The 21,490-nt window shown below is 45.0% G+C and overlaps 1 protein-coding gene across 3 annotated transcripts in view; it reads left to right on the top strand.

Moving 5' to 3' along the window:
* Nucleotides 1-21,490, top strand: part of MSRA (methionine sulfoxide reductase A) — a 238,867-nt gene that overhangs the window by 170,284 nt on the left and 47,093 nt on the right. The window contains exon 6 of one of the 3 annotated variants that reach the window (XM_059843114.1): nucleotides 17,112-17,201. The exons of the other annotated variants lie outside the window; for them this stretch is intronic. Within the exon in view, the coding sequence (XP_059699097.1) occupies nucleotides 17,112-17,186 (75 nt within the window). The 3' untranslated portion in view covers nucleotides 17,187-17,201. Of the gene's footprint in view, nucleotides 1-17,111; nucleotides 17,202-21,490 lie in introns of those variants that run through there. 3 annotated transcript variants of the gene reach the window in all.

Genomic DNA, 21,490 nt, shown 5'->3' with positions numbered 1-21,490 from the left:
GGGGAATTTAGTGCTGGATGTACTTTAGAGAACTCTGAAGAGCTCTCTTTGTGGCAGATGAACATGTTCTTTCCAGGTCCACGCTTCTTTTATTTGTTTTCATTGAAAAGCAGTCCTTATTCCATTTCCTGTAATCCTTGGAATTCCAGGATTCCAAGGCCAAATGTTTCCTCTTATGTGACAAATATTTTACATCTTCAGCATTCCTGATGCGCTTTGTATGATTTTATTATCCAGCTGTGTTTGCACCTTGCATCTTTTCATTCCATTTTGTCACTTATTCCCATTTAATCCCATATAATCTTTCCTGGAGTCTTTATCAGCAAGCCAGACCTCAGACCCCCTCAGCCTCAGTAGTTGTCAATGACATGATAAATAAATCCTCTAAAATCAGCTGGAGTCTGGTGTCTGTGGAGCTCTGGTGTTTTAAAACAGCCCATATGGGACTTTTTAATGGAAAACTATGGAAAACTGGATTTCTTATGGAAGGTTATGGAACAAGAAGAGCCTTTGCCACAATCCCTAGTATTTATGGTTGTTTCCCAGCTTTAAGGTGCTGCTTCTCTCCCTGTTTTATCCTCAGTCCTGCTCGTGTTCCCATGTGCTTTATGAACCCTCTTCCAGTTGCATGGAAATCCCAGCCATCCCTAAGGACATTCCATTTCTATTTGTCGATAGCAGTCCTTATAAACATGGTTTTTTTGGTTTTTTCCCCCTTTTTGCCTGTGAGCAGAAAGGCTTCACAGCCTCTAGACTGGCTCAGCTCTGACTTGAATCCCTCGAGGTGTCACATTGGGTAAATCACACACAGAACCATTTAGGTCTGAAAAAACCTCCAATGTCACCAATTCCAATCTTTAAATCCTACCCTTGCCTTCTAAACATAGCCAAAAAATGAAATTAGATCTCCATAAAGGATGATATAATTATCTGGGTCCTCCCCCTCACAGAATCATTGAGGGTGGGAAAGACCTTCAAGGCTGTTGAGGCCAAGCTGTGGCTGATCCCCAGTTTGTCAGCCAGCCCAGAGCACAGAGTGCCACATCCAGACCTCCCCTGGACACCTCCAGGATGGCTCCCTGGGCAGCCCCTTCCAGTGTTTACCAACTCTTTCCATGATGAAATTCCTCCTGACATCCAACCTGAACCCCTCATGGAGGGCACTGTAGATTCCACCTGCTTTCCATTATCCCATAATGGTGAATAATTGCTATAACCTCAACTGAAAATTGTTTCTTTTTTTTTTTTTTTTTTGGAGCTAAGATCATCCCACATTTTCCATTATCTGACCCTTTTGCACCCATTGTTTGTTTTTCTTACTTGAGTTTAGTTTATGACTTGTGTGTCTATGTGTGGATCAGTGTTAGAAGATAATATTAAAAAAGGGATTAGCACGTAGCAATGATCTATTAAATTGTGTAATTCAACATTGTGCAGAGGCCATCATTAATTTAATTTGTTTAATTAAAATAGCCCATTAAAATGGATTTAGTTACTGACACCAAACCACTGCTGGCTTCCTTTTTGTTACTGGGACATTTTATTATACAAAGTCTCACCAAATTCAACATTTTGCTAATTGAGTCAGTGGTTCAATTTAAAATTAGTGTTGCTGGGAAGGAGAAACAAATCAAATAGAGAACCTCGTTAGCATTTAGGACTTAAAACAGGGGGTTTCCTCATTTTCCTTTTAGTGGCTGTGAGCTGGAGGTCAGGTTGTTCTGTGAACATTAAAAAATGTCATCCCCCGACCTGCTGTTTGCCTGACAGTGCCTCGTGTTTATCCTGACAGGAAGAAGCAAACAAAACAAAATGAAAAGGTAATGAGGTAGAGCACAGAGGGGATGGGAAATCTTCCCCTCAGAAAGCTCTGCAATGTTTATTAATGCTGCTGGGTCAATGGAAAAATGCAGCCTGCAAAAAAAAAAAAAAAAAAAAAAAAAAAAAAAAAAAAAAGGCACGGAGTGTTTTTCCATTTCAACTTGTCCTCTTGGAATTTGCCCATGCTAGAAAAGACAAAAATGAAATAATTCAATCTCTGAGCAAAAAAGCACAAAGTATGTCATGGTCAGCAAGTTTTGTTTCTGGTGTGGTTTTGTAACTGCACAGAGTGGAAGAAGTCCAGGGTTACCCTTTTAGTGAAGACTTAATTGTTGCTAATTATCTTAGAATCATGGAATGGTTTAGATTGGAAGGAACATTAAAGCCCATCCCATTTCACCCCCTGCCATGGGCAGGGCACCTTCCACTATCCCAGGTGGTTCCAAGCCCTGTCCAGCCTGGCCTTGGGCACTTCCAGGGATCCAGGGGCAGCCACAGCTTCTCTGGGCACCCTCTGCCAGGGCCTCCTCACCCTCACAGCCAGGAATTTCTTCCATCTATCCCTGCTCTCTGGCAGTGGGAGGCAAGTCCCTCTTGTCCTGTCCCTCCATCCCTTGTCCCCAGTCCCTCTCCAGCTCTCCTGGAGCCCCTTTAGGCTCTGGAAGGGGCTCTGAGCTCTCCCTGGATCCTTCTCCTCTCCAGGTGAGCACCCCCAGCTCTCCCAGCCTGGCTCCAGAGCAGAGGGGCTCCAGCCCTTGGAGCATCTCTGTGGCCTCCTCTGGACTTTCTCCAGCAGCTCTGTCATGGCCCTCACCTCCGTGCTGGCTTTTTTTTCTTTCTCCATGGCTGCTTATATTCTTTCTCCTGCCATCTTCCCTCTTTGGGTTGGGCTGGTGGGGCCTTGAGGTAGAATTCCCAAACCTTTTTCCTCTACAACAGCCCAACATGTGCCTGTGCTCAACCTGGCTGATCCACCCTTGGTGAGCTACTCCAGTTTCTAAGACTTAAACACAAATGTCTGATGGCTTGGGAATTCTGTAGGGGATGGTAGAGGAGGAAATTGGTTGCCTGATGTAGCATGTGGTGCAATATGTGACTCTTCAGGGCATCTGTGCCATTTGTGTGGGGCTGTGAAGGGTGAAAGGATCTGGAGAAGTCCTGTGGGCTTCTGGGCCAGTGGATGGACATCATGCCCAAAGTGAATTTGGGAAATTGAATCTAATCTCCAGTTTTCCAGCAGATCTCTCTGCTGAGGAGTCATCCAGAACTGGGCCATGGAGTGAGCTACAGCTATTGGACCCCAGTTTGGGCTGTTTCATTCTCTGTTACGGGTCCAGGTGGAAGCCAGGCTGACCATGGTGTGCTGGGCCCAGGTGCTGCCCTCCCCTGAGCACACTCCTCAGCTGTTGGAGTGGTCACTGACGTGGTTTTAGCCTTAGGAGCTCCAGAGCCCAGGAAAGGTCTGAGAGTGACAAGGGGATATTTCCCAAGAGGCAGTTCCAGCAGGACCAGACCCTTGGGAGCAGCAGGGTCTGGCTGCTTGGTCGTGAGCCCAGCTGCTCTTCTGGACCACAGGGACTGATGGATAACTCAGCACTCTTGGTTTTCCAGGATGAATGAAGCCATTCCACAGAATTACTTCTGGGAATGAGAAGAATTTACCCTGGTTCCTTGAACTGTGATGAAATCAAGGAATACTCCTACAATACCCACCTCATGCACATGGATGTCATCATGCCTGCTGAGGAAACTGATGGAATATTTGGCAAAAACCCCATAAATTTCTCTGGTGGTTGAAGATTCTCAATTATCCAAGCAGACAAGGACCACTGGAAGGTGCCCTGCCCATGGCAGGGGAGTTGGACCAGATGAGGTTTTAAGGTCCATTCCAACTCAAACCATTCTGTGATTCCGTGATCTGGGGACACTTGTGGTGACACCGTGAGGCACTGGGGGACACTGGGTGAATCTGGGAATCTGGGATCTGTTGGCCAAAATATTTTCTGCAGAACTGAGGAATTGGGGGATCAGGGAACATGGAAGTATTGAGCACAAAATAACTGTGATTTGTAACGTAGCAAACAAGCTGAGTGAGGAAAGAGGGTTTTTTTCTTTTTAGAAATAGTAAAAATAAATTTCAGGAAGAGGGGAAAAAGCTGTTCAGGGTGAAGAATGATGGCAGCACAAATCCAGGTGGGTGTAAATTGCCCATCTTTATGTTTAGGATTGGAAATCAGTTGTTTTATAATCATTAGAGCAGCTGGGCTCAGGAACAGCTGCCCAAACAGAATAGAAGAGGTGAGAAATCTGACAATTTATGCAAGAGGGTATGCAAAGTTCATGAAAGGATGGATGTGAGCTTCCAGTGGCAGGAAACTCAGCTGGATAACATGGGAGGAGGTTTTCCAGACCTGTGGCCCCATCACAGAGTGCTACTGTTTTATGAACTCATTTTTCCTCAGTTTTCCCCCATATTAAAAAGCTGTGACTACATGAACCCATTGTACTGCATCCTGTGCCCAGCCATTAGGAATTTATGGATTAATTGGGGGAGCCAGTTGATCAATATTCAGTTTCCTGGGCCCTATGTTTTGTGTGTCCCACTATTCCCAGTTTTTGGTCAACATCACAAATTGCAAAGTCAGATGGACTGAAAAGATTTGATCTACATGAAATCAAAAAATTCCATGGCCAGGGAGAGCCCCAAGGTCTCTCTGGATCCTTCCCTTCTCCAGGCTGGATATTCCCAGCTCTCCCAGCCTGTTTCCAGATCAGAGGGGCTCCAGCCCTTGGAGGATCTCTGTGGATTCCTCTGGACTCACTCCAGCAAGTCATATTTTATACAAACTCACATACATCATATTTATTTTTAAAATTAATTTTACCATTTCAGCTTAAAAATGTTACTGGAAATTATAAACATTACCATAAACAGAAAGTCCAACCAGTTTACCCACACATGATAGACGTGGAATTTATTTCCACCTCTGAATTCAGAGGGAATACAGATCACAGGAAGCTAAAGGACTGAAATTAGCCTTTTCAGGTATTGAATAAATAGAATAAAAAGAGCTGTGATTCATGGAGTAAAATGATAGATAGTCTGTGTATGGATGCAAAAGTGGATTGAGGTCTTTTGAACAGGTCCTGTTTTCAAATATCAGTCTCCATTTTTCCAAAAGATATCAAGTAAATCCTAGATGTTGGTGGCCCATGGCGTCTGCTGCAGGAGTAGAGCTTTCCTGTTGGGAACCATATTTAATTCAGGTTATCAGAGTATTTTAACACACTGCTGAATATTCCAGCATATCCCTGATGTGGATAACTGGATTGCAAATGCACTTTGATTTTTTTAACCTACCAGGGTAATTATTGCCTTGATTATAGAGCTGGAATTGCCATCTGTCACAAGCTCTGTGGGATGACCAAGCTTCTTTTGGCATCGTGTTTTCCTACCTATAATATTTATTATTCCCAAAATAATATAATGTGGGACAGATACTATCATCCTGGGACTGCCTGCCATGTGATGGCTTTCTCATCCTCACACTGCACTGATAATGCAGTTCCATTTCTATGTGCCACCATTAGGCTGTGAGGGACATGATATTATTTTATGCACAGCTGAGAGAAAGGAAAAAACTGCTGCATCCCACTGATAGATCTGTTTAATTAATATTTTTTCCATGGAGAAGTTTGCCAGGAGCTTTCTGGAAAGTTGAGAAAGGAGGGTGTCACTGTCAGATGAAAATGTCTTCATTTTCTCGAGATCCTCCTCAAATCTATCAAAAAGCAACCCTTTTCTCCTGGGCATGGGGAAGCTGAAAGATGAAATCTCCTGGTGCAGACAAAGGTGGGGAAGCACTGGAATGTTTTCCCAGAGAAGCTGTGGCTGTCCCTGGATCTCTGGAAGTGCCCAAGCCCAGGTTGGGCAGGGCTCGGAGCACCCTAGGATAGTGGAAGGTGTCCCTGCCCATGGCAGGGGGTGATCCTCAGAGTGCTTTCCATCCCAAACCATTCCATGGTTCCATGGTTCTATTGCCAGGGTAACACAGAAACACATCCAATTTTGTCAGAGGCTTTACAGATAAAGGGAATATTTAACTACCATTCCAAATTGGAAATGTTTCCAGGTGAGAAAGCAAAACATGTGGCACTGTCACTAAATGAACAGGCAGCTGTGTCATCCCTTAGCTCAGGTCTGAATTAAGCTTGGCCTCCAATTCTGGGAGAACACATTCCCATTGTGAGCCTTGCTGTGGCAGGGACTGCAGCTAGTGGGAGAAGTTTGGGAAAAAACTGACATTCCAGGCCAGAACTAAATTAAAAGCTCATTTCACATACTGGCAAGTTCCTGCAGTAACACCACCAAAGCCTTGTGCAGGTATTTTTCTCTAAAAAACAAGTAGAGGAAATCTGTGGGATGTATCACTCCTGTTTGCTGTTAAAAAGATCCCTCCATGTGGCATGCCACCCTGTCACTCCTTCCTTCTCCAGGCTTTTCCTCGGCATTTTTTGATCTAGAAACAATAAAGGATATTTGAACCCATGATGGGTTTGTGGAACAACTTCAGAGGTGGTGGATTTTGTTTGCCCCGATGTTTCACATTAAGCAAATCAACCCTAAAGGAGAGAGCTGGGGTGTTACCTCCTTTTTCAGTTTATTGAAGTGTTGCTGATGTAAATCCTTCTGACCATTTCCAATTACATAAAAAGGAGGAAAATAAAAGATGAAAAATTAATTGTCAGCAAGTTTCATGATGAGCTGTACTGACAAAATGTGGTATCTCTTTATAGGCAGTGAGTAAAGTGCTTGGGATTTCAAACTCTGGGAGATGGGAGATAAGGAAAAAAAAATCCTTGGGTGCTTGGAGTTTTTTTAACCCCCTTTTCCACATTTTTCCTGTGGAACATACTGCAGACAAATTTCAAACTCCCACTTACAGAGCTTTGCAATTAAATTCCCATCAAAACCACAAATGGAAAAATCAATATGCTTCATCCAGCGGGTCTAAAGTTCCTCAAATTCAGCCTGAAAAAGGACAGGTTGAGAGTGGCTTTTTCCCCTCCCTTGTTTAAAAAAAAACCAGATATTTTAGAGTTTCACTTCTGAAACTTGAAATAAGCTTAGAACTCTTTTCCTCCCCCTTCACACCTTCTCTAGTGGGAGGTGTCCCTGCCCGTGGCAGAGGGTTAGAACCAGACGATCTTTCCGATCCCTTTCAACCCCAAACCATCCTGTGATTCCGTGATTAGATGTGACTTCTTAGAACCTGCCTGCCTGCGACTCTGGGTGTGTGTTTTTCCCAGCTGTTCTGCCAGCACGACACCAATAAAAGCCAATTCCTCCTTGGGCAGCGCAGCCGAGGCTCTGTCGGTCCCTGCGTGCTCCGGGCTCCCTCCAGCCATGCCCGAGGCAGCGCTTGCAAGTCCCGAGCCCTTTCCGAGGGGGAACCTCAGAGGATGCTCAAGGAGCTTTGCAGTTTCAGATGAGGTGGCGGGATCGGGTCCCCGGAGCATCGGGGACGTTTTTGCTGACCCGTCTTTGCCGGCAGCGGAGGCGGAGCGTGAGTGCGGCTGCCGCGTCAGCATCATTTTAATTAAATATATATTGCTTTACTTAGCTGTGCGGATGGCACCGCTCCTATTACCGCTTCCAACAGAGGACTGGAATGCAAATGGAGACAATTTAAGTGCAATTTAAGAAAAGGGTGGCGTTAGAGTAGGAGAAAACTTCCAAAGGAGACGCGAGGAGAAGAGTCGGGGCTGGGGGATGTTACTGTGATGGCAAACTCGGCTGAAATGTGCATTCACCCATCATCTCAACTCCCCCTGAGCCCGCAGATCCAGCATTCCCAGCTCCTCCCGAGCCTGCAGAGTGCGAGCACAGGCTCGGGGTGTTCGGGCAGCGTTATTAAAGCAGCATTAGTATGCAGGGAGATGCTCCTCGCCCTGCCGGAGCGGGGCTGCGAGCGCTCCCTCCTTTTGTTATGACAGCGCTGCTGCTCACGCTTTGAGGCAGGGCTAATGAGACTTAAAAGCAGAGCTAAATTAGGGAGATGGGGAAGTGAAGGCAGGGGTAGAGACTGGCTGGGCTGATGGAAAAGCGTGGGCTGGTGGGAAAGGCAGAGAGAGGGGGAATGGTGATGGGGAGAGGCCCACGGGAGCTGGGGCTGCATGAACAGGGCACCAGAGCCTGAAACTTATTCTGTGTCTGGCATAATAAAGGTGGCTGAAGTGTCAGTATTAAAGACTGAAAAATTTAATAAAAATCCAACCCAAAATTTGCAAAACAAGGCAACCCAGGGAAATGATGCTGTCAGGCACATGGTGGGATCCTTGGGGGTGTTCTGTGCAGAGCCTGGATTTGGACTCGATGATCCTTGTGGATCATCCCCTTCCAACTCAGGAGATTCTCTGACACATAAGAAAAAGAGTGAGGAATAAGGAGAGAGATAAATGGCTGGAAACCTGGAATATATCTGCTAGAAGGGAAGAACATTCAAGCCATCTCTTTTTTTCCTACAGACTTTAGACCATGAGTGCTCATAACCAAACAGACACCGCAGTCCTGGTCCTATATGGTATTTTTTAACACTTGCCAAATGGTGTCTGCTAGCTTGTAACAGATGTAAAGGATTATTTCCCAAATCTGCAAGAATTGTCACTTTGCACTTGCAAAGTGAAGACGTCTTGACTGGAAATACAGGAAGAATGAATTATGCATGGGATGTGCTGCATGCCTATTTTTAATGGTGCATGGGCATAGGCTAAAATATCATTTTTTGCCTCAGCTTGTGTTTAAAAGTGGGGTGAGTAAGGAAAGAATGAGAAGGTGAAGGGGGAAATCTGCCTTAGAAACATGTGCTGAGTTTTCCTGACGGCAGAGACCCCAGCCCAGCACTGCAGAGCAATCCTGCTCTGCAAGGAGCTGAAATCGGTGTGTAGGAAATGCTGGTAACTTTATACAGTCATGGAATTATTTGGGTTGAAAAGGATCTTAAAGATCATCTCATTCCACCCGCTGCCTTGGGCAGGAACATCTCCCACTATCCCAGGTTGCTCCAAGCCCTGTCCAACCTGGCCTTGGACACTTCCAGGGATCCAGGGGCAGCCACAGCTTCTCTGGGCACCCTGTGCTAGGGCCTCCCCACCCTCACAAGGAACAATTCCTTCCCAGTATCCCATCTAAATCCCAAACTAAATCTAAATTTAGTTTGAAACCATTCCCCCTTGTCCTATTACTCCATCCTGTCACAGGTGATAGGTGGTCCCTGCTCCCTTAAGGACCTCTCAGGTTCCACATCCAGTCCATTCCACACAGTTGTAAAGGATGGGGAGAGTGAACAACTTGTGCCTCAGAATGTTTGTATTGGAGGAGAGATACATGAGATAAAGAAGTACTTCCTAGAGCCATTGGAGTCCTTAGAGGAGTCTGAATGAAAGAATTCCAAAGAGAGGATGTGTCCAGGTTGTAGCTTCACTGCATCACAGTGCCTATCAACAGCAATTATTGGAGTGGTGAAGCCACAATATTCCATTCTAAATTGAATTTTGACTCCCTTGATTGATTAAAACAGATTTATTCCCAATATTTCTATTATACTTTGTAGATTTTGTGTGTGTCAAGTCAGAAAACAGATTCTGTTTCTTAGAAAATATTAAGGCTGTCAAGGTTCCCATGCTTGCTTTTGCTTCACATTAAAGCAAGTTTTAGAATTATTTGATTTGTGTGTGTGTGAGAGAGAGAACAGAGATCCTGAGAGCAGCAGGCTTTGTGCATCCTGCCCAGTTTGTGATGGCTGTGAGATTGCTCCCCAGCTCTGATTCCTGGATGATCCTGGTGAGATGGGATCTCCTGCCCTGGCATGGTGCAATGCCCTGATGGGAGCTGATCCCTTCATGGCAAGCAGCTAATATTCCTTGGTTTTTTGTGGAGAACTGTGGAAGAGAAGAAGGTTGACTGAGGCAGCACAATGAGCAGGAAACAAAGCTTGGTTTTCCTCCAAAAAGGAAAGCTTGGGATTTCCTCCAGCACCTAGTTTTGAATGGGACCTTGATGGGTATTTCCCTTGGATAATTCTTCCATGCCTTAGGACATAACAATGGCCTCTCAGCATCCTCTGGTTTTCCTCTCTCTTTTATCAGCTCAACCATAGGGAATACCCTGCTTGACACTGGTGTTTGATTGGTACTTTGCTCTTTAATAACTCATAATTTATCTCCAGTGTGCAATGGAGATGGAGTTAGTTGGGAAAATTTGTAGTTAGAGAGGTAAAATGCCATTAAGGCAATCCACATGGTCTGTGGGAATACTCCTGTGGAGCTGGAATTGCACACCTGAAGGGTTTGTGTACTGCTGCTGAAATATTTACATCAACATGCAGAGCTTCTGACAAGTTTCCAGAGTTTTCCATATGGTTTTTTTAGGAATTGCATCTTATGTTGGTGTGGGAACACAAGTCTGGTGAGGAGCAACTGAGGGAGCTTGGGGGACTCAGCCAGGAGAAAAGGAGGCTCAGTGGGACTTCCTCACTTTCTTCTCCCAGGGAACAAGGGACAGGATGAGAGGAAATGGCCTCAGGTTGTGCTGGGAGAGGTTTAGGTTGGATATTGGGAACAATTTATTTACCAAGAGTCCAGCCCTGGCACAGCTGCCCAGGGCACTGTAGGATTCCCCATCCTTGGAGGGATTTAAAAGCCATGTGGATGTGGCACTTGGGGACATAGCGCAGTGGTGGCCTTGACAGTGCTGGGAATGGTTGGACTCAGTGATCTTCAAGGGCTTTTCCACCCTTAATGATTCTGTGATTCCATAATGTCATTATGCCACACCATTGCAAAGATGAATCCATTTTGGAGCAGTTTTTTTCATGGGAGACAATGTCAGCGGGAGCTGGGGTCCACAAATTAATATGAACTTGGTAAATCATGAAATCATGGAGTGGTTTGTGTTGGCAGGGACCCTAAGGATCATCTTGTTCCAACACCTGGGAGAGGCACTTGGTGGCATGGGTCAGTGGTGGCCTTGGCAGTGCTGGGGAATGGTTGGACTCAGTTATCTCTGAGGGCTTTTCCAAACCAAACAATTCTATGTAAAATAAAATGATTGAGAGTAGTCAGGAAGTCACATTCCAGCTACAATTCCATCGAACTGTTGGTATACCAAACAGCTTTTTGAGTAAAAGTGAAACCAATATTCCTTTAAATTCTGTCAACGTCACTCATGTGTTTGCCATCCTGACTTTGTGCCCGCTGACTCCAAGGAAAACAATTAATCCATTTTTGGGTTGTAGACTGAGGAATTTGGGTTCCATCCTTTAGCAAACATCTCTTGGTTCCTTGGAGAAAAATCTTTTGGATATGCTGGAAGCATAATGCTGGGGTTTGCATGTGTTTTATGTTCTCATGGGGTTGTGTCTTGTGCACAACTGTGGAAATATGGGAGAGTGAGAAGTGCCCTGCCCATGGCAGGGAGCTGGAATGGGATGAGCTTTAAGGTCCTTTCCAACCCACACAATTCCAGGATTTCATGGTCACAGTGGCCTTGAGCAGGCAGTTCATTAACCAGCATAAAAAAAATCACAGTTCTGGGATTTTCTAGGCATTCTCTTTCTTTTCTGCTGAGATTATAACCCTTATCCTTTCCAACCTGCTGTGGTAACAAACTCAGATCCCAATCCTGCTTTCAGCAAGCTCAGGAGACTTCCTGCAAATGGTGCCTGAAGGAGGCCCAGGTCTTACAGCTTTCCTTCTGTGCTGCTCCCAGTTTGAAGGTTTGGGAATATGTTAGCTGGGATGAGAAGGGCGAAAGGCAGCAGTGCTGCTCTTCATCTGTGCAAGTCCATTTGTTGGGTAGGCTGTGTTCTTTTACTGCTTTCCTCAAATGCCATTTTGTAACAGTAAAATGCTCACTAAAAATACTCAAATATTTTTAGTTGTCGAGTACAAGTCAGATTGAGCTGCACATTTCCCTCGTGAGTAAAAGTGATGAGTTTGTGTTCATTAACTCGGGGCCATCTGGTGCAGCCATGCTGCAGTCTGTGAATCAAACATGCATCAAGCTCCAGGGATCAGAACAACCGCCAGACCCGGGGTTTGAGGGGCTTGGGGTGGAGGGAGGAGGAAGAGGGTGGTGGACATAGATTTCACTCTTTTTAAAAATTAACTCTGCTCTTAATGTTGCACTGTTGTAAAACTCTGTTCCAAGCTCATCAGTGACCATTCCAGCAGCCTTCAGGGTGCTCGTGTGCCATTAAAGTAACAATACCCATCATCCCAACTATTTTGTGTGCAAAATAATTAAAAAGAACCGTTTCCCTGCATTTTTAAATAATGCATCTGGAGGGTGCAGCTACACAGATGCAACTGAGAAATAAATCTGAGCTCAGTTTTTCTGGGCCTGCACTGGTGGTAGTCTGTGATGTTTCCACTCAGTAACAGGATCAGATATTTTAGAGTTTCACAGAAAACTTTGGAAAAGTAAGTTGTATTCAAAAGCTCTGATTCCATCTTAAAAATGTTTTCCAGCCTGAATAATTCTTCTTCTTCTTCCCTGTGAGAGTGGTGAGGCCCTGGCACTGATTGGCCAGAGAAGCTGTGGCTGCCTCTGGATCCCTGGAAGTGTCCAAGAACAGCTTGGGCAGGGCTTGGAATAGCCTGGGATAATGGAAGGTGTCCCTGCCCATGGCAGGGGGTGGAATGAGATGGTGCTCAAGATCCTTTCCAACCCAAACCATTCCATGATTGTATGAAGTTCGCTTCAGATACCAACCTGGCAAATGTTATACATCTCTCACCCAAATGTCTTCAGAGTTTCCTCTTCCTGCCTTTCCTTTTTTTCTTTTTTGGTGGGTTTTTTTTTGGTTGTCATTGTTTTGTTTTGTTTGTTTGTTTTTGTTTTTTGTTTTTGTGGGCTCTGCCTTCATCTCTCCCAATCTCATGCCTGTCTGGGATTGCAGCGATAGCTGGCTGGGCCCAAAAAGTGGAGAAGAGCCTGTTCTAAGCCTACACATATTAAGAGATGACCCAAAGACACCAGACTGCACTCACAAACCCATATAACTTTGTGAGTTCACTACAGAATAACTCAGGTTGGAAAAGCCCTCCAGGACTCATCAAGACCAATCACTCTCCCAGCACCTCCAAGGCCACCACAGAGCCGTGTCCCCAAGGGCCACATCTGCATTTCTTCCTAGAAAGTGCAAAGTTTCTGGAGCAGAATCCCATTTCATTTATTTTATTAGATGTGCTGAGGTGACATTTTATTCTTCACATCTGTCAAGTGTTCCCTGTCTCTTAGACTAAACAAGTTGTGTCCATCCATTGAAATGAGGGGATGTTGTGTTTCCTTTCTGAACTGGACCACTTTTTCCTGTGGGTTGTGGTGGTGCCCATGGGCCACTTCTGCAGTCAGGCTGCAAATGAGAAACAAACCAGCTGAAATCCAGGATGAAATCCATACTGGAAATAGGAGAAGATTTGGGCCCATATCTGTCACTGATTTAATAAAAAAAAAGTTCTAAAAAAAATCTATTATTAAGATATGAAGGGCGAGCAGGAGTTAGTGATCATTTCTGAACAAAGCTCATGTTTCCATGACAATACCCCTGTCACTGGATAATCCATACAGCACAAGCTTGTCTGTCCTGCTGGGATGTATTTGGGTGTATTTGGGAAGAGAAATTCGGAAACTCGGAGTTATGCCTTTGAAAGAGTTGTGTTTTATTTAAAGATTCCCATTCTTTTCATCACTCTCTTAAATGGCTTGTATTAATGGGACCCAGTCAAAGGAGATAACAGCACTGCACAGCCCCTTGTTTCTTTTTTCTGTTCTCTTTGAGTCTCCTCATCAAAATGACCGTCCCTGCTCCATTTCTTAATTTCCTGCCTGGATTCAGTCACTCTGCTCTCCCATTACGGGCAGTTTTGTGAATGACATCTTTGAAAGCTTTCATTTTCCTGCGAGGGGAATGACTGCTTACTCATCCCCTTTGGGAGAGCGAGTTTACCTTCCAAAGAAACCTCTCTTTCCAGTACTTTGTGCCAGAGTCTTTGGAATTTTCTCCATGCACTTGTTGGCTGCTCCTTTGGGCCACCTCCAGGAAGAGAAACACACGTTCATGCTCATTTAAGCAAAATAATGGGTGACTTTCAGGCTCCAATGGCTCATTTTTCACATAACTTTTTCCACAGGACGAGGTGATTCTTTGTCAGCTTCTACTGAAAGTTGTTTCCAAGTTGCACCAATTTCTTTCTCTGTTGAGTTGCTTCTCCCCCTTCAGTCTCGTGATGTTTCAATTCAAGCATTTGGATTTTGGATGCTAATAAAATTATGGATTCTGATTATTTTCATTCTGCCTGCCTTTACTTTAGCTCTTTGGGTCCGAAGAAATGGCATGAAGATGAGTCATGGAGGGGTTAGGCTGGATTTTAGGAAGAGTTTCTTCCCCCAGAGGGTGCTGGGGCACTGACCAGGCTCTCCAGGGAATGGTCACAGCCCCAGGGCTGCCAGACCTCCAGGAGCATTTGGACAGCACTCTCAGGGACAGAGTGAGGTACCTGGGGTTTCTGTGCAGGGCCAGGAGTTGGACTTGATGATCCTTGTGAGTCCCTTCAGGATGTTCTGTGGTTCTGTGATTCCTTGAGCTTTTTATTCTCACTTTATGGCTTCTTTTCAGAGCAACTGCAGCAGGTTCACAACAAGGCTTAACAAAGATGAAGCTGAGTTTCACAGATTTTATCAAAAGAGAACTGAGTGTTCATCACAGCTCTTGACCTTGCCTTTCCTTGGGCAGATATAAACAGAGTCTTTAAAGCTGGAAAATACCTCCAAGATGACCAAGTCCAAGCATTAACCCAGCACCACTGTGTTCACCACTAAACCATGTCCCCAAGTGTCACAAAGACATATAAAACTTTCCAGGGCCACCAAAATCTGACCCAGCAGAACTCCCAGCTCCTGAGCACATTGTGCCTCATCCACCAGGACCGCTGGTTGCTGCAATTTGCTCTCCACACTTTTCCTCACTGCGACTCACCAGGCAGTTATTTTCCATTTCATGGAAATTACATGGTTTGGTGCAACGCTCAATCAGACTGAAATACCTCAGCAAAGTGGTTTTCAATTTGTTTTTCACTGAGATGCTCACTTGTGCTTTCCTAGGCAGACTTTGGAACTGCTGATCTCTGGGAGCAGAGATCCCAGGGGCTGTAAGGGATACAACAAGGTTATTTTCACAGATCTGCACTTGCCTTTTTTCTGGTCTCTGTTGGGTAACTGCATCTTGTGTCAGAAATTAAAAAGAAGGAATTTTATTCAGCCTCTTGTCCTTGTTTTTAGTCTGATTCCATCTCTTTTCTCACCTTTTGGAGTAGGAAGTGGCCCTTCCTAGAGACTGAATAGGCTCAGCCCCAAAAAACTCAGCAAAATTCAGGCTCCTCAGTCATTTGGGGGAATTTCAGACAAGTTCCTCTGGAATCTAATGGGGACAATGACTGTCACATACTGTGCCAGCACCGTGGAGTGATGCCAGTGCCATGTCATGGAGCTGTGGCACGATGTTAAGTGACAGGGTAGAGCCAGCCTGTCCTCCTTTAGAGCCATGGCTGGGGTACAGCTGTGCTCCTGCACGGGGCTGTGTGGGAACAGCATTCATCTGAATGCTTTAATTCCATCTGGATCTTCTTGGCTCTATTCAGTGGCCCCACAAGAGCTCTTGTTTGAGGCAGCTGAACAGCCCCCATTTAATGCACTAAATAATCCATTGCTATGTGTTGGTCAGAAAAGAAGGATGAAGAAGTCCTAATTAATCAGATCTCTTCCTAATTGGCTGTGGCAAAGAGATTTCTCAGCTTGCCAAGTGCACACAGTGGCCTGAGTGGTTGGCTTTGCCTAAATAAGAGAGAGGCTGTTCCTGCAACTGCTGTCCTGAATTTGTTTGGATTTGCTTTGAGGAGTCGGCAGCAGAGTGTCAGGGGGATTAATCCTGGCTTCTGTACATCCTGTCTCAGAGTGTCATCCCTGTGCCTCCCACCCACTTTGCCCATGAGTTTGACTGCAGCCTTTTTAGCCTTGAGTTTGGAATTGTTCTGATGAGGATCCTGTGAAATAAATAGAATTGGACTGTCAGCTCTAGAGCTGCCAGTGGGTGAGTGAGGGGAATTAAATTGTTGACTGTGTGTCAGTAAAGAAAGGAGAGAGGGATTTATAGTCTTGGCCAGTAGTTTTTAAAATTTTTTTTCAGAAAACCTTTTAAACACCTTTATTGGACAATACAAAAAGTGCAGCTTTGCAGCATTTCCAAGCATTAAAATGTGATGTTGACCATTTCTGTTGGTTACTCGTCTGATCTTGGTAGTTTTGGATCACCTCTCTGGCCTAGATCTTCTCTCTTGGTGGGGAAATGTCCAAACCAGATCTGCTGGGCAGGAATCCCTTGTCAGCTGTGTCCAGGCTGGATGGAGAACTCTGGGTGCTGTGAATGTGTCACTGAGAGAAAGCTCTGAAACACTGGCCTTCAGAATTTCTGCATTTTCAGTACCTTCAGGGCCTTCAGGAGAGCTGGAGAGGAACTTGGGACAAGGGATGGAGGGACAGGACACAGGGAATGGCTTCCCAGTGCCAGGGGGCAGGGATGGATGGGATATTGGGAAGGAATTGTTCCTTGTTAGGGTGGGGAGGCCCTGGCGTAGGTTTTCCAGAAAAGCTGTGGCTGCTCCATCCCTGGAAGTAAAGCTGGAAAAGACCTCCAAGATGACCAAGTCCAAGCATTAACCCAGCACCACTGTGTTCACCACTAAACCATGTCCCCAGGTGTCACAAAGACATACAAAACTTCCCAAGCCACCAAAATTTCACCCAGCAGAGCACCCAGCTCCTGAGCACATTGTGCCTCATCCACCAGGACTGCTGGTTGCTGCAATTTGCTTTCCCTTTCATGAAAAAGGCCAGGTTGGACAGGGCTTGGAGCAACTTGGGACAGTGGAAGGTGTCCCTGCCCATGGCAGGGGTTGGACTGGATGCTCTTTAATGTCCTTTCCCACCCAAACCATTCCATTATTTTGTTATTTGAGCCATCCCCCAGGAAACACTTTGAGTGTGTTCAGATCCCCCAGACATTTGAAAGGAGCCTGTGATGCCCTTCAGCCCCACCAGGAGCCCATTTGTGCCAAACAGGTCCCGTGGAGATGCCAGAGAGGAGGAGCTGGTCTGTCCCAGCCCATCCCAGGAGAAACCTCCCCACAGAGCTTTAGGTTTGCAGTCATCCCTCATTTTCTCCTTCTCACAGATAAAAACCAGCAGCTATTCCCACACCAGCAGCAGGACAAAAGATGAGATGGGTACAAGTGAGGAGAAGAGATAACACCGGGGTAAGAATGGCTGCAATCAGCTTACAATGAGATCATATCAAATGTGTTGTGAAAGTTCTAATAATTAATTGTTTCTTAAACTGTGCAGCCTGTTTGCTTGATCTTCCCTCTGCATTTCTAAAGCAGTGTATCATTTATTTTCCTTCATCTCCTTTTTTCTCCTTGTACACCATATTTCTATACTTCAGACTTGATTCAGTAACCATAGCAATGAAATAAATGCATTGTCTTCATTTACAATGGTGTCTAAATAGGTGCTCAGCTCCCTGTAAGTCCTTTAACAAGGGATGGTTCCCTGCCACCACAATGAGAAGGCTTTGGGTGATGTTATTGAAATAATTTTCACTTTGATTTCATGACACTGAGTCCAAAAGTCTCTGAAAATGCATTTGTGTCTACTTCATTTCTCAAGAGCATATACATAGAGAAATATAAAAACCCAGAACTTTCCAGGGGGGTTCTTTGTGGAGAGAGGGAACGTGGTTGGCTTTATGTCTTTCCAGATACAAAGAGATGCATTAATACCTTTTATTTGCCTACACTGTCCTCACATTATCAATAACCCAGAAGTTTCCACAGACAAAGTACAAAAAGAATGCAGACTGACTTCTTGTGTGAGAAAGACTGAGTACTCCTGTGCATGGGTAGTCCTTACAGGAGTAGATATAAACTGTTTTCATTCCTAGGGTTAAAAATAAAAGCTGCCAATGGGAAAAAAAAAAAAAGAAGAAAAAAAAAAGAAGAAAAAGCCCTCTCCTTTTGTGTTCTTAACAGATTGCTTTTGCAACTCAGTAGCAGATACGTGACTTCATTCACCTTTTGTGTATTAATTCTGTTTGTCAGAGTCTTAGGCAAACATAATTCAGGCATTTTCTAGAACAGTGACAGATATTCCTTTCCATTCATGCTGCAGCCAGACTGGTGCCCCACAGCTTTTGGAGGAGTTGGACTCCACATCTGGGCAGCTCCTTGCAGCTGTTTTATTTTGTTGGGATCATGTGGCACAATCAGAGAATCATGGAACGGTTTGGGTAGGAAGGGACTTTAAAATCGCCTCATTTCACCCCTTGCCATGGGCAGGGACACCTTCCCCTATCCCAGATTGCTCCAAGCCCTGTCCAGACTGGCCCTGGGCTCTTCCAGGGATCCAGGGGCAGCCACAGCTTCTCTGGGCACCCTGTGCCAGGGCCTCACCACCCTCCCAGGGAAAAATTCCTTCCCAATATCCCATCCATCCCTGCCCTCTGGCAGTGGGGAGCCATTCCCTGTGTCCTGTCCCTCCATCCCTTGTCCCCAGTCCCTCTCCAGCTCTCCTGGAGCCTCTTAAGGCTCTGGAAGGGGCTCTGAGCTCTCCTTGGATCCTTCTCTTCTCCCTTCCTCTCAATCAGAGAGTGCTGGGGTGGATTCATGCTGGAATTGCAGCATTTCCTCTCTGCATCCCCTTCTCTCCCTGCCTCTGCCACAGCAGAAATGCTGGGTTGGTGTCTGCTCTGAATCCTACTCGGGTAAACACCAGGTGAGGGTTGCTACATCCACCACGAGCCCCTCTTGGATGGAGCAGTGTTACAGCTCCTGAGATTTAAATTTAAAACCCTCAGCTCCAGGCATATTCCTTAAAAGAAAAGCCTTATTATCCATATTACATCTGAAGCTTGGATTTCAAGGGAAAAAAGAGACTGGAAAGATTTCAGCCATCAGTAAATTAGAGCCCTAAATTAGATTTCCCTGAAAATTTTGCACAGAAATATTTTTTGACCAAAAATGTGGGTTTTTAACCAAGGGAAATTGTCTCATTAGGATTATATTTTTTTAAAATCTTTGGATACTGAAGCCTCTCAAAAATCCATTTTAGACTGTTGATTGTGTATATGTGTGTTGACATATGGGTGTGTGTATGTGCTGTATAAACAGCCATTATCTGAATTTTTGTTTTTTTCATGACAGTTATAAAAATCAGTGGGGTAAGAATAGATTAAAATGTGATTTTTCTATTTTATTTTATTTGAGTTCTTCAGGGGAACAGAAAGAATTTTTCTACCAGCTCCACTTTTATCAGTAATTTGTAGCTTCTGGCCATTGCCTGTGTGTTATAAATGCCCAATTGCAAGATCCAGGTGCTGACTCTGGACTTTTAAACTCTGTATATCTCTAATAGACTAAATCAAGGAAAAAAATCTCTTGCAAGTGCATGGCATGGGTAGCAGCAGGAGAGGCAATTTATCCATTCCCTGGGGTTTGTGGGGAGTCTGGAAATTGAAATTGAAGCTTAGCCCTGTGTCCTGGGGACATCCCTTCTGTGTCACTTGCCCATGTGGTACTGAACCAGTTCTCACCTGTGGCACCAGTGGGGTTTGAGCCTTCACTGGGGGCTGCAGCAGAGGGAACTCTGCATTTTGGGCACTCACAGGGGGTTGTGCTGGGTCTCTCCAAAGGAGAGCTTTGTGTTGTCCTTGGCTCAGGAGAAAAATCCTTTTATCTCCTGAAAACCTTCTCAAGGGCAATTTCTTTTTACTTCCCTTAGTGCTGGTTTAGATGTCAGTGCCAAAGGATAATGAGTTTGGGGGTGATATTTTTTAGGGGAAGGTGTTAAAGGCAGAGGGTGATTGCAATAAAATAGGAGTGAAGCCTCTTAGTCTGCTCCTAAAATAGAAGTGAAGCTGGACAGACCCCTGAACCCTGAGTAATGGCAATAGAAATAATGAGATTTTGCTGATGTTCAGCCCTTTCTTTTGTGTATAGCTCAAAGCAATAGGGAATAGAAATGTTATAGGAAAACAAGGTGTTCATGCTCTGCCACCAGAAAATTCATGGGATTTGGAGCAATCTGGAATAGTGGAAGGTGTCCCTGCTCATGGGGGATGAGCTTTAAGGTCCCTTCCAACTCAGACCATTCTGGGATTCTATTATTCCTTTCCCAATTAAAAAAATATTCTCTTAATCCTGTTTAGGTAAGTCCCACTTGGGAAACAGTTCCCAATGTCACAGGGTGTCATCCTGTCATTGCAGTTGCACTCTTCAAAGGCTGTGCTTTGTTGGTTCTTGTAATTGGGTGGAGGAAATCCAGTCCTCTGTGTTTTCTTCCCTTCACTTTTGAATGCAAACATCTTAAAAAAAAGTAAGAAGGGAACCTAATGGATGTGTTTTCTATGCTAAAGGTGACAGCATGAAAAGAGTGAACCTGATTTCTGACAAACAATTTTAATTTAGATTTTTTTAAAGACAGATTTGTGCGGGTCCCAAAAGATAAGCAAATGCTCTATTTCTTGTAAACCATTTTCTCACCTAATGCAACCCAAAATAGGCAGGTGTTCTGGACAAACCCATGTTTTCTTAGCCTCTTCAGGTTCCCCATAGTTCAGAGTTAATTATGAATTATTGTAGCAATGGGCTAATTAAAAATAAGCTACTATAAAATGTGTTTTGCAAGTTCACTTCCAGGGGTGGGGCAGACACAGCTTCTCCGGGCACCCTCTGCCAGGGCCTCCCCACCCTCCCAGGGAAAAATTCCTTCCCAATATCCTATCTAACCTTGCCCTCTGGCAGTGGGAAGCTATCCAGAATCCTCCCCTCTCCTGCTGCCCACGGAGGTTTCTGAGCTGGGTCATGTCCAGCACCCCCAAATCCTTCTCCCAGGGCTTCTCCATCTGCTCATGCCCAACCTGGATTGACCCTGGGGCTTTGCCCTGACTCAGGTGCAGCAGCAGCACTTGGTCTTATTAAATCCATGAGATTCCCACTGCTCCAGCTTGTCCAGGTCCCTCTGGATGGCATCTGGCTGACACTGGATGTGGATGTGTGGTGATTGATCCCAGTCTGTGTGGATACCTGAGCTCAGGGCTCTGAGCCTGATCCTGGGTGTCACTCGAGTTATTTAGGAATGTATTCTGTGATCTGTCCTTCAAGGGCATCAGGGAATTCAGTCCATGAGTCCCAAGCATACGTCAGTGTAGTGGATGGCAGCATTCCCTGGTTTCCTCAGGACATTTAAGGAATTCATTTCCGAGACAGTTTCTTTTGATGACTGCAATTGGATCCTAATCATCTTTGTACACGTAACATTAAGTTTTTCATTTGCCTCATTAGCTGCTGCTCTCAAATTTTGGTGGTCAAATATTGATGAAGTACCAAGCTCTGGGACTGATCATTCACCAAATCGAACAGGGTTTGGGATTTTTTTCATCTTAGAAATTTTCATCAATTCCCCTGTGTGCACAGTTCAGTCACTTTTCCTTTTGCCAGAGGAAAATTTATCACAGCTGAAGTGTCCAAGACCAGGCTGGACAGGGCTTGGAGTGAC

This window comes from Haemorhous mexicanus, chromosome 3 (assembly GCF_027477595.1).
Source record: "Haemorhous mexicanus isolate bHaeMex1 chromosome 3, bHaeMex1.pri, whole genome shotgun sequence".
Lineage (NCBI taxonomy): Eukaryota > Metazoa > Chordata > Aves > Passeriformes > Fringillidae > Haemorhous > Haemorhous mexicanus.
Note: the sequence above shows the minus strand (reverse complement) of the source record. Positions and strands in the feature narration are given on the sequence as shown.